The 13775-nt window shown below is 40.8% G+C and overlaps 1 protein-coding gene across 21 annotated transcripts in view; it reads left to right on the forward strand.

Annotated features, from left to right (window-relative positions):
• The window catches only part of Limch1 (LIM and calponin homology domains 1), a 312004-nt gene that overhangs the window by 279299 nt on the left and 18930 nt on the right, over positions 1-13775 (forward strand). For 13 of the 21 annotated variants that reach the window (XM_040292498.2, XM_021722761.3, XM_013356262.4 and 10 more), the window contains 4 exons: positions 1545-1650; positions 6204-6244; positions 10611-10691; positions 13293-13385. In XM_040292498.2, the coding sequence (XP_040148432.2) occupies positions 1545-1650; positions 6204-6244; positions 10611-10691; positions 13293-13385 (321 nt within the window). Of the gene's footprint in view, positions 1-1544; positions 1651-5443; positions 5519-6203; positions 6245-10610; positions 10692-13292; positions 13386-13775 lie in introns of all 21 variants that reach the window. The other 8 variants (XM_078021242.1, XM_078021238.1, XM_078021240.1 and 5 more) reach the window with 4 other exon arrangements.

A 13775-nucleotide genomic window follows, 5' to 3' on the forward strand; every position in this document is an offset into this window, starting at 1 on the left:
TGAGGGTTGTCAACTTCAATAGGACTAACTTTTGCTGTTTGCTTAATACACAAGTTCATTTGGACATCTGGTTGACCTCAGTAATGATGAATGAGGTGTTCGACTATATTTTACTCAGGATTCTTTTAGGGTTGAATATATGATTAATAATGAAAAATAAAATACTATGGAGAAGAAATTCTAACATTCATTCATCCTGAGAACCCAATCACTCATCAACCTGTGATGGAAGAAGTGGCCCATTAGTCTCACCCACCCTCAGGTTATTAGCTATCACATTAATCTATTAGGAACACAGCTGCCGGCCAGAGACCAGGGTCGGTATTAAGGCCTACAAGCAGCTAGAAGAACATGGACTGATACAGCTGGGTTCTTCATTCAGATTCACGCTCAGAGTCTTGTTTTAGATGTTGTTTAAGTAAGTTTGATAATCTGGTCTTTAGCAGAAACACCCAAGTCTGCATGAGGTGCTCCTACGAAAGGTCATTAGATTAGGATGAAACAAATAAAATTAAATAGTAATAATAAGAAAAATCCATTTTAACAAAACAAACAGAAGACTTTGTAAAGCCTGTAATTTGGATACTATCTACCAGAAAGACAAGAAGTCTAACCTGTGTACAAAATTCCCTAAGGGCATCAATGCTGTGGCACTATTTGAGAGTTGTTATTTATAACAATGCTTCTTTGCCAACAGGCAAAGTATATTGTCTTTAATGTACTTTTTATAAGTTTGTGGCTGTTTGAATAGTGTCTTGAGAATAATGTCCATTAAAAGGTAATATTATTATAATGTTCAGCACTTACGGAGTAAGATTTTCTTCTGAGCATCTTAGGTGATACATCTCATTTCCTGACATTATAATTTCAATATTGTGTGGGACCAGAAGGAGAATATGTGATTGCCAATAAGAAAAGGAGAGAAAGTTATGTATAGTGTAGACAGACTACTGTCTTCTGGGTTTGAAGGAAAATGATCATCACATTTCTTGCTCTTATTTGATTTCTCTGAAAAAAAAATTGATCTCTATATTGATGTAGAAAAGCATGAAAGGATTTTAGGGAAGGGGCAAAAAATTTCCATTTAAAAATTAAATATTTGACAGTAGAATGTGTTCTGGCAGAGTATACATACAAAAAATATAACTCGTTCTATTAGATTCCCACTTTTTGTGGTCATGCATGATGCGGAGTTACCCTGGTCGTATATACAAATACAAGGCTAGGAAAGTCATGACCAATTAATTCTACTGTCTTTCCTATTCCCCTCCCCCCTCCCTTCCCTTCACTCCCCTTAGCCTCATCCCATGTATTTATATTGTTCCCCTCCCTGACCTCCCTGTGTTGGGTTAACATCCACAAATCAGAGAGAACATTCAGTCATGTATAACTAAAATTTTTTAAATAAATAAATAAAATAAAAATAAATTAGTATTTGAGCTTAATGACTTATGTAATAGGCAGGGATCCTTTAACTTTCTTTCATGTATACTTATTAATGGACAATGCTTATAAGGTACACATCTGTTTTCCATGATCCACAGGTGTTGAAGCCAAAATCCCCAGAACCAGAAGCAACCCTGACGTTTCCATTTCTGGACAAAATGCCTGAAACCAACCAACTACATTTGCCAAATCTCAATTCCCAAGGTAAAGAGAAGGAAATGTTTTAATTTTAGATCTACATATTCTGCTGGGCCCGTCTATAGTAAAATGTTTTGTTTTAAAAGATGACTACACCCTTTATTGTGATGTCCCTTTATCCAGGGGACATTTTGCCAGAGTCTGCGATGGCTGAATAAATAACTTCAGAATGGAAAACTGAGGCCACATTCTCTATTTGATCAAGCTGAGAACCCCTGTCACCAAAATCAGACATTATAGGGTATAGTGGGGCCTATCCAAATGTTTGAGACCTTTAAAATGTCTTGCATTGTCTCCCAAACATAAAAAGGCAATTAAAATTTTTAAAAATCAATAAGTGTTTTGAAAAGTTTATGATCTTAATATTGCATCATATTTATTCTTCATTTTGGTCTTCATAGAATATCCATTTAACTTGACAGTCATTTTGTTAAAAAGTCAGGTTTTTTTACTCCATTAATAATTTCTGCTTGTACATGATGAGGAAGCATTCACTATGTAGATTAAATGTGTTACTGGTAAGCAACAACTTTAACCTTTTTAACAACTTTATAGTAAGAGAATACATGAAACATTAAAAAAATACATTCTTAGAGTATATGTGAGAACATACTGAGGATATATTTTAATGTGCTGCATATTTTTGATACATTTTAATATAATGGGAGAAGGGGTGACCTCTAAAAATAGGAGTGAGGGCCTACAAAGATCTTAAATAGCACCTACTATTACTATGGAAGATCTTAAAATAACACTGACCCCCACCAAGTACCTTATAGGCCATATATGGGTTAATGAATTCACCCCTTTGCTCTGTAAGAATCCAAATTTAATCCCTTTATCCTCATGAGAAACTCAGGTGCCCATACCACCAGGAAGCACCCTTACAAATATGAGCCCTGAAGGATGGGTCCTGAGAGTTGCACCATCCATGGGGATTATTCTTCAGAACAGATCACTGGGCTTCACCAATGCAGGTTCTCTAGGTGTGGAAATGGCTAGCGTTTGGGAGGTAGGACAATAAGATTCCTGTGTTTCTTTTAAAATTTGCTTTCCCCCAATGTGTATTAGATTTGATTTATCAGTTCAGGCAAACAAGGATGGTACAGGTTCACTGTGACTGGGGTTTATCATTACTTCTCTTTTTAAGGATGGGCAGCTGTTTGGGGTCACCATTGACAGAATCTGCATTGCCTCCCTTTAGTCTTTGTTGACAGTTTTTTGGGGCCCGGTATATAAAACAGGGAGCACTCGGTGGGGAATTAATTGGCGCATGTACCGATGGTCATTCATCTCTTCATGTGGAAGTAAATTCAATACTGTCTTCAAAGCATTTGCTTTAAATTGTCAGGCCTACAATCCTGAAGGGAACTGGAAAAAAAATCAAGGCTCACAACTGGGCCAGCAATTGGCTATATTTAGACAGATTTTAATTCTGCCCTATTTCTAGCACTTGTAATTGTGTGGATAAGGAATATAGGGTGGGAATAGATATTTTAAGCCATATTAATTAGTTGTATTGTCAAGTATTTATATATTCCATTACCTGTTGTAAGGCATTTTGATTTGGGGAAATGTGTTATTGAACTGGGATTTTACTTCATGCTTTGCCAGTTTTGAATTATTAAAAAAATAAAATTTAGTAGCACTGGAACATTTTGAAACTTTAAGAGAATTATGTTTGGAGCTGCAGAGACTCCAAGAGAGAATTATATTGTAGCTGCAGAGGCTGGTGATAGAATGTCTGGGTTCCAATTCCTGCTCATCTGGTTCTTACCTATACACCCATTGGGTTCTCTCTAATGTCTAATTGCCACCTGTAAATTAGAAATAATAATTACACCAGCCTTTAGGGACATCAGAAGCATTGCATGATATAACTTGTAAAAAGCGTTTTGCTTAGTACCTAGCCTGGAATAACCACTGATAAGGTAATCTAGTGATTACAGAATAGTAGCAATAGGAGCAGAAGTGTAGAACGAGATGTCCAGCAGAAATAAACTATTCCTGAATGCTTTCCTGAAAAGAAAAGTGTTCACATGGGGCACGGTGGCACATGCCTGTAATTCCAGGAGCTCTGGAGGCTGAGGCAGGAGGATCCCGAGTTCCAAGCCAGCCTCAACAACAGTGAGGCACTAAGCAACTCAGTGAGACCTTGTCACTAAATAAAATACAAAAATGGGCTGAGGATGTGGCTTGATGGTTGAGTGTGAGTGCCCCTCAGTTTAATCCCCAGTACCCCGACCCCAGCCCCACCATAAAAGAAAACTGTTTACATCCTAGAGTCATGGCTTCAAGCAGGAGTTCTCAAACATGAGTATGTGCCCAGCCCCTGTGAGGCACAGGGCCTACCCTCACAGGGTATGAGTCTGTAGGTCTAGACAGGAGCCAGAGTAGTTGCATTTCTTACAAGTTCCCAGGTGATACTGATGTGGAGATCTGGGGAACACACCCCAAAAACCACTGAATCGAAATATTTATTTAAATTGTGCCTCAAAGACATCACTGATAGCTACAAAAATAACAGTAATACTTGTTTGGCATTTATGAAATTCTTAAAGGGAGCAAAAGACGTTTAATAAATGTAACCTTAAAAGACATGATTTATCTTTTATTGGGCTTGGAATGGGGGGAAATAATGAGTCTCTGCCCAGATATAAAGTCAGTACAAGCCAGGCCTGTAATCCCAGTGGCTTGGGCGCCTGAGGTAGGAGGATTAAAAGTTCAAAGCGAGCTTCAGCAACTTAATGAGACACTAAGCAACTCAATGAGACCCTGTCTCTAAATAAAATACAAAAAAAAGGGGGGGGCATAGGGATATGGTTAAGTGCCCCTGAGTTCAATCCCCATTACCAAAAGAAAAAAGAAAAAAAAGTCAATACACATTTAAGTGACTAGTCTTAAACATCAAGTCCAAAAGAACCATAAGGTCAGGATCAGGATCCCTGGAGCCACACCTAATAAATACTCTCAGAAATAATAATAATAATATTGCCCCCAGAGAGTGATATCACCCATATTTCTTTAGAGTCATCTGTTTATGAACTGATCATATGGCCACTAAAGATCCAAAAGTCAACCCTAATTGATGTTCCACAGGTTTCCCCAACACACGTACATACACATCGATTTAGTCTTTAAATGCTATGAAAACTTTTATAGAAGACATTTATTAAAGGTGACCAGTATCCTTTTCTCAACTCTCACACACCAGTAGAAAGATATGTCAAAATCGTGTTTCAGTAAAATAGTCACACACTTCAAAAACTGGAGTGTAAGGATATGGACACTTTCCAGGAGCTCTGTGCACTCATTGCACCATGTACAGACATAGACACTTCTTTTTTTCAATCTGCCACAGACTTGCACACATGACCTTCATAAAGCATCACGTGTATAAAGAAATTAAACCCCCTGTCTCTGCTGCCTTTGTACTTTCCTAGTGTTCTCCCAAAGTAATGTCCACTGTGCATTTTTTTCCTGCCTAGCATATTGTTTTACCATTTTGAGAGGTAAAGTTTAAACAGTATCATTGTTAAGTATAAGCCTAAAAAAAAATTTCACCTAACCCCACGAAGATAGACAAAAGTGCATAAACTGTGCCAGTTCTACTGACTTTTGTTTGTTGTTGTCTTCAGACTTTTTAAATGTGTTTTTTGTACAACATTTTGCACTTCGGGTTCACTGGCTCCCAATTCCCATGTCGACTATAATCAAGCCGCCTTTGCTAGTGGGACATAGTCCTATTCAGCTCTCACTGGTTTCATGGTTTTCTGTTCTGTTCTGCCATCTGATCTAGAGTCGCCTGGCACTGCCAGTGTTCCGCTTAGAGTTCAGAACTCTTGGCGACGTTCCCAGTTTTTCTCCCGGTCAGGTAAACTGCATACTGGGTAGCTGCATTTCTTTTGTGCACAAATCCATGTTGGGGCAACCAATGATGTCTCTGGCATTTGTCTTCATTTCTGATTTCAGGGAAAAAATGCTTGTTTCTGACACACAGTTAGCAAAGAGCTACCTTTATGATAGCAATACCAGTTACACTGAAATTGAAAGGAAATCTGTTGAATTTCATTCAATTTTGAGAATCCAAATAAATGTTATTATCCACCACTTTCTTTATTGTCCAGTCCCACCTTTTTTAAAACAAAGATTAGAACCAGAAACTGGTAATGGTTCTCTTGTTAACTGTGTCACTCTCTTCCTTTCCTGGATGACATCTGGCCTCTCTGTATCCTTCTCCATTTAGACAGGGAGAGGATTGCTCATTAAGCCAGAATGCAAGGTATACTGAGAACCAGCACTAAGAGGGATAGTTTTTGCTTCCTAGTCTAGTACCTGGTGCTAATTGATATGGTCAATCATTTTACCCTGAAAACTTCTTTTGGTGATGGGTACAACCTGCTTCAGGGTTTAGAGGTCTGCTTTGTTTTGATTTTCTAATGCTCTTGAATTAGTTTTCAAGCTGACATAGGAACTACACAGTACTTTAAGAGGATCTGAAAGAAAGACAATTAGGAATAACTCATATCATTATCTTTTCTTTCTTTCATTCTGTGCAGTAGATTCTCCAAGCAGTGAAAAGTCACCTTTAACTACACCGGTAAGTAACCCACTTGAAAGAGCAAGATCATTCATGTGATTTTAATTTACAGCACTTTTTAAAACAATATTCAACCAGCTGGGCATGGTGGTACACTCCTGTAGTCCCAGCTTCTTGGGAGACTGAAGCAGGAGGATCACAAGTTCAAGGCTAGTCTCAGCAACTCAGCAAGACTTTTCTCAAAATAAAAAAATAATAAGGACTGGGAATATGGCTCAAAGGTAGAGCACCCCTGGGTTTAATCCCCAGTACCACCACCCCACCAAAAAAGTATTCAACCAAAAATAAGACCCAAATAATTTATTTTAAAAGAACAATTTAAAGTCATGGATAATACTATCAGGTAAATTATGAAGACATGGATTATCATTATGTGAAATTGATATCATGCCTGGAAACAAAATGATAAGCCAGGAATGGAAGTCTAAAGTAGCATTTAAAATTAGTGTAATAACAGGACTTAGTACTAAAATAGAGAATTTCATAGATATTGAAACTCACTCCTAAAATAAGGACAGTACTTCAGTGTAGCATATTGCTGACAGAGAGGACCCAGCCTGGGCTTTCTTGGGGGAGTCCACCAATGCCTTGACTCATTCCCCTTCTCTATATCAGGATCTTGAATTATTTCACTTGTACCTATTGTTTTCTGTTTTTTATTTCAATAAGAAAGCATTTGCTATTGAAAACGTCAACACACGTGACATCTGATTCCTTACTTCTGAATTTTATCTGAAAACTGAACTGGTGTTTCCAGCACTTGGCCTGTCATCCCCCTTCAGCCTCTGAAATGCCCATCCACCTGGAGATGTCCTGTAGCATTGCCTTGGAGCCACCTAAGGGTAGCCGTGTAATCACGGTTATGCCTTAGATTCCAAATTTGTTAGCCACGTGATCCTAAAAATATTGCATGAGTTCCCTGTACCTCATCTTCCTTGATTGTACAGTGAGATAAGAATAGCCGTCTTACATGGTTGTTGTGAGCCTTAGTTGAAAAGCCTGTATAGTACAGTGCCTCTTAGCTTAGCTTCCCTCCCCAGTGGCTAGTCTAAGAGACAGGCTATAGCCAATACCAATTCTTACCTAGAGGCAGATTGTCTTACTTCCTAAGTGCCTAAGCAGAATGGAGAAGGGGGCCCCTCGTTTGTCATATAACCCTCAATCTTTCCTGCCATATTCCAGACTTACAGACCATTTGTGGAGACTCAGGTACCAGCCTATACTGGTAATCCCAAACTTCCGGGAAAGCTGAGTCCACCTGTGATGGATGGGAACCCAGGAAGTATCTCAAAGCTGGTGTTCATGGTACAGATCCGAAGAGTGGGACATGCCCACTTGTTCCCATTTTAAACTGCATTCAGAGCAAGGATGTTCAATCGTTCACTTGCCCACCGGGGCAGGAGTGGAATGAAGAGTCACTCCAAAGAGATAACAGTCTCATTTCTGGCTTATAGAAAATAGAACAAGGAAGAGAAAACTTACTGACCTATTTAAGTAAATCCTCTAACAATAGCCCCCCTCAAGCATGATGTTCTTTCAAGAGTAATTGGCTCCCCATAGGATAGGAAAGTGTAAGAAACCTGGAAATAAGGAAAGCCTGAGGAGGAACTAAGTGTGAGAGGATGCTGACCTCAGCAGACCTGGGCTGTCTTCAGTGGGACCGAGTAGCACTGGAGACCCCAGGTCCCATGAAGGCAGGATCCCATCACCCCCCTGAAGGGCTTGCATTCACTTATTCAATAAACATAATTATTGAGGGCTAAAACACCAGGCCTTGGGATTCTTAAAGGGAAAAGAGGCATCCCTGCCTTGGAGGGGGATACAGACCTATGAACAACTAAATTGTAGGACCAAGAGGGCTCAGTGATCTCCAATCTGACTTCCTCTAGCACCTCTCGCCTGTCCTTGAGACGGGTGTTACACTCTCTTCTGATGAGCGTTCTGTGCACTCAGTGATGAGCTCTGCAGGCTGGGCCTCTTAGTGGGACAACCCACCCCCAACCCCAGGCTGCAGTAAGTATTCAGCAAATAACCACCAAAGGAGGAGGATCACTTTTCTCCCCTCTTGTTTATTCCACTGGTGTCTTCCTCCTCATCGTCCTCCTCAAATGTTTTCTCTCTTTTGTTTTTTAACCAATGTGCAGGGCTTTCTGAGCTGAATCCACACCCCACATTCCATCTTTCTACCGCTGTGTGACTTACTCTTGAGATTTCCACATAGCATTGATCTGAGAATTAAATAATTCCTAATGGATTATTTCATTTTTTCTTCTTTTGGACTTTCCTCACTGGTCCCCCTCTGTCTTTAGTCACATAAACATCTGACTTCTCCACAATGAAGGGCCAAGAACTTCTGGACATTTCTGCATCCAAGTCCTAGGGGAATACCAGGACCCAGCAACACTAAAATCCAGTATAATTTCCTATGGAGATTCACACTAGGATGACATCTTTTTATTTATATAAGACAGCAGAATGCATTACAATTCTTATTACACGTATAGACTAGGATGACATTTAATGGTCATTTGAGGACATTTGGGAGACTTTAGTTTATATACAATTAAGTACCTCTGCATACCTTGCTGTAACCTATGGTATGCATATGTGTTGCATTAATCAAGATAGTAGAAAATAGGAAGTTACATTTCCCTATGTTGTAGTCCTATCTTTCTTTACTATTCTGTGAACATCATGGTCATCCCCACTATTTGTGAGAATCACACGAAGAGTACAGAATGAGACCCTCATTTCATCTATCTCATCTATCTAAATATACTAAAGTGATGATGGCCTGAGACGCTTCCCTGGGCTGACTGGCCATCATGCAACTGCGTGGTGATACACCTCTGTTGGGGATAGGGCAGGGTGCAAGTGGGTTGGCCCTGGTATCCTGGGCAGTAATTGGACCTATCAAACCCTTAGACAGGACTGACCCTGGCCAGCTTCCCAGCTGCTGGGGGAGGTAGATTATGTTTGCTCCCCACCCTGCCCCACTAGGCCTCTCCCATCCCTCCCTAACTCTCTCACCCTCACTCTCTTTTGCCACTCAGGATCCCCAGGGAGTTCTAAGTGCCTCCCAAAACCATTCCATCAGAACAGAGGAAAGAGAAGAACATAGTTATTGATGAGCTTGGTCTGCCTGGCACCTACTCTGGTGCCTGGGGTGGCTGGACTTTAAATGAAGGAGCCCATCTTTTGCTGATTTCCTAGAGGCAGGCTGTGATTTCTCTCCCTTCCATCCCTGAACCTTCCCAGTCCCGTATTCTACAGCACAGGCACCTGCTTTGGACTATGCCCCCTTCTCTAACTACAGTCATCCCTCAGTGTCCACAGGGGATTGGTTCCAAGACTTGCTTAGATACTCAAATCCTTAGATGGTCAAGTCCCTTAGATAAAACAGCACATCATTTGCACATAACCCCTTACATATCTTCCCATATACTTTCAATCTTCTCTAGATTATTTATAATACCTAATGTAATGTAGATGCTATGTAACTTGTCCTTAACTCATTTGTTTAGGGGATAATAATGGGAAAAGGTCTGTATATTTTTAGTTCAGATGCAACTTAAAAATATATGTATATATTTCTTTTTTTCTGAAGTGCTGGGAATGGAACCCAGGACCCTGCACATATTAGACAAGCCCTCTACCACTGAGTTACACCTACTCCCTTTTGAAATCTTTCTGTGATTAGTTAAACCCATGGGTTCTGAGGACTAGCTGTGTTCCAGTTCATTCAGTTGATTCCTAAACTTGCAAAAAACCTTCTGCTAAGGTTTTTTTTTTTTTTTTTTTTTAAGTCTTTGGGTTTGAGTGTTTTACCAGCCCCAGGTCAGGGGGGTTTCCCCTTGCCTGGATCCTAGGTGCCATAGGTGGTCATTGGTGAGTTAAATAACCTACTTTAGGGAAAGGTGATATGGAAAAGCAATTGCAATATAAAGCATTAGCTATATAGTACAGCCGACACTTGTTCATACAAAATTCATTTCTTCTGAAATAATTGGTCCCATTGGCTTGGATCTAGGATCAGTATGTAGATCATCTTGTGCTTAAGAGTGTGAATGCAATTAAGATATCACTTCTAAAAGAAATGAAGCAAAGCCTCCCCGACCCCATAGCTACTTTATGTTTTTACTAGTTCTCAAAGCCTCACAGATCACACCAGCATCTTGGAAATGAATTGAAGAGAGAGTAAGATTCGCACTGGCGTCCACCACCAAAAAGCACATTTAGATAGAGGAAGGCTTGAGCTTGTATATCTACATTAGGTGCCAGGCTGGAGGCAAATGGTCTTCTCTTGTCCTGGCCTGTCCTTGACAACAGAGCTCAATTCTGATCTTGGTTTTATTTCTCTGAGCAGTTTAAGTTCTGGGCGTGGGACCCAGAAGAGGAGCGCAGGCGACAGGAAAAGTGGCAGCAGGAGCAGGAACGTTTGCTCCAGGTAGGACTGGGTTTGCTGCTGCCCCTCCCTTGCCCTTCCTTAGATGATGCTTTCTTTATTTCTGTTGCATTAAATCTATTGTTAGCACGGGAAACGGATAGCAGCCAATTCTTCTGCTAAGTTGGTGAGTCTAAGTCGATTCATTTCATATCCAGGCCACAGCATCCTGTATCTAACTCTCTCTCTCTGTCAGAGGTACAGTGATGAACAGGAAAACCATTCATGTGTCAACTCCCATGTATTGATTAAGGCTCTGTCTACCCATTCGTCACCTCCTTAGGTACTAATTTCCAGTTCAAGTAAAAGTGAGATGAATTATCCAAAAGCTATTTGTTAGCATACAGGTGGAGTAAAATTTGGCTTCAGTCTAGTTCCTCAAGCAGAAATGTTTACTCACCTTTGAGTAAAAGCTGCTAATTCTCAATTCTAGTAGAATTCTGGGAGTACATTTATCATGTCCGCACCGGCTTCATGCCTGCTTTGTGGATTAGCAGGGCTTCCAAGAGTACCCTGGTAACCCTAGAAACTAACCTATGTTGAATACTTGGGATGTGTCAGAATCTGTGGTTGGTGGTGACTTTTATCTCATTTAATCCTCACATAGCCCTTCAGAGTGTGTCTCATTAGCCCCTATTTGAAACTGAAGAAACTAAACTTGCATCAGTTAAGTTACTTGTCCAAGGTCACACAACTAACCGGTGTTGAGCCTGGATTCATTTCCAAGTCTACATGACTTTAAAACATATGCTCTTTCCACTACACTCCTAGTAGAGCTGAGGCTACCAAAAAGTCCTAAAGGAGAAGAATGTTAAATCTCATTAAGTTTGATGACTTTCTTCTGCTGTCAGAAAGCGATGCTTAATACAAGTTTATTTTACTTAACTTTTTAAATTTTCTTTTTTATCTTTTTTTTTTCTGTTGTTTTACTTCTTTTGGTCTAACTTATAGAGCCGGGGGTAGAGAGTTAGATATTTAGTCAATTTTAGTGTACATTAGCTCTGCAAGTTAAATTTGGCATTTTTGAAAATTGCAGAGGCTTAGACCTTCAATACCAAAATATCAGAAAGAACCTGATTCATCAAAATCCCAGCGTGGTTGGGACTTTTAGGACCCTGGGGAAGACCTCACATCAGGGCTGGCCATCTGCTGTTATCTTGGAAATCAGCTGCTTCTTCCCCAGACAATCAGGAGTCACAGTTCCACAGAGAAAAGAAGACAGGGGCATCTGTGTCCCACCCTGGCCCTCTGTCTGTCACACTCTGAAGGGTGGCCATGCTCATAGATGCAGGCACCAGGCTTGGGCATTGCTCCTTGTCCCACAAAAAAATGGTTACCTGATGTGGCATCTTGGGTTGTGAGCCAAGGTGTTTATGAAGGAAAGCAGGGAAGCAAGGTGTGTGTGTGTGTGTGTGTGTGTGTGTGTGTGTGTGTGCTTTGTGTGTGGTGTAGTTTGCATTGTGTGTTGTGTGCTTTGTGTGTGGTGTAGTATGTGTATGGTGTGGTTGTGTGTGTGGGTGGGTGTATGTGTCACACAGGAAATGCATCTTTCACTGCCTGCATCTTCCTGGTGAGTGAAGCTCATGAGGAGGTTCCTGGAACTGATAAGCCTATAAGAAGCTTTGCTTGGTTTTTCAGCTGTTATATAGATTTGGGTCTCCTGTGTTCTGAAAAGCTCCTCAAAGTTCTCTCTTAACCTCTACAATACAATATCCAGTTTTGATAATAAGTTTTTACCTGGAGTTGAAGAGTCCACCGTGGGCTGACCAACAGTGGTTTTACTGGAGCATCAGTAAGAACACCAGTCTCTGGACATTCCAACGAAGTCCTTTTGCTCCTAAGATAGTGACCTAATGGGTAATACCTGGAAAACATCCCAGTGCCTTCCTGGAAGGCAAAGTACAGATTTGCTTTAGCCTCAGAGAGGACTGACAATCATCAGCCTAAAATAATTGGAGTCTGTGCAGCACACATCAATAATTCCTTTGTCTCTGTCATGTCAGGATGCCGTCCCTAAGACATCCAGGTGTCAGTTCTCATTTCAAGCATTATTTCTAATCTCCATTTATTCATTCCTTCTAGTCAGCTCTCAGGAACTCCAGTGTCTGTCTGTCTCTCTCTGCCCCCTGCTGCTGGGGGTGGAGCCCAGGGGCTCGTGCTTGCTGGGCAGGTGCTGTACCAGTGAGCTAGTCCCCAGCCAGCAACGCATTTCTATCACTGGGATAGCAACACTCATCCCTGCAAGGCCCAGTTGAAGCAAACTGTTGATTTAGGACAAAAACCCAAGCTCAGGAAGATTGTGGGCACTTTCCATTATTCCATCTTTCCTCTTTCCACAAGCAAACTTCTTATCACTTTCTAGAGTAATTCTACAAAACACAACAGCAGAAAACAACTGCTCTCTATTGAGTTTTTAGGTTCCTAAAGTGTTTCAGTGGCACAAAGTAGTGTTTCCCTTTTATGGTGTGAATCAATTCGGCTCAGAATATTACCCCCAAAAGGTCCTCTCACAACATATTGTACATGGTGATGTAGAGGAAGAAAAAAATCCCAGAGGTGTATGCAGTGGTCAGTTCCAAACGATCTATGGACATCCCATAACAGGAGAGATACCAGAAGGAACAGGACAAGCTGAAGGAAGAGTGGGAAAAGGCCCAAAAGGAGGTGGAAGAGGAAGAACGCAGATACTATGAGGAGGTAGGAAATTCCCAAGAAGGAATCTGACCTTGTCATCCCAATTCCTTAAAGTGTGTCACCACCTTTTGAGTCTGTGGCATGTGTATGCATGTGGCTGTGTCTGGCTGTCTGTACTCTCAGCAGACTCTACCAGCCTCTTTAAAAGAGTCATATCACAGCCAGGCACAGTGGCACGTTCCTGTAATCCCAGTGACTTGGGAGGCTGAGGCAGAAGGATCACAAGTGGGAGACCAGCCTCAGGAGCTTAGTAAAGCCCTAAGAAACTTAGTGAGACCCTGTCTCAAAATAAAAAATAAAAAGGGATGGGGATGTGGCTCAGTGCTAAAGCACCCCTAAGTTAGGTCCCCAGTTCAAAAAAAAAAGTCATATAGACTCTAAAAGATAACAGTA

This window comes from Ictidomys tridecemlineatus, chromosome 9, assembly GCF_052094955.1.
Source record: "Ictidomys tridecemlineatus isolate mIctTri1 chromosome 9, mIctTri1.hap1, whole genome shotgun sequence".
Lineage (NCBI taxonomy): Eukaryota > Metazoa > Chordata > Mammalia > Rodentia > Sciuridae > Ictidomys > Ictidomys tridecemlineatus.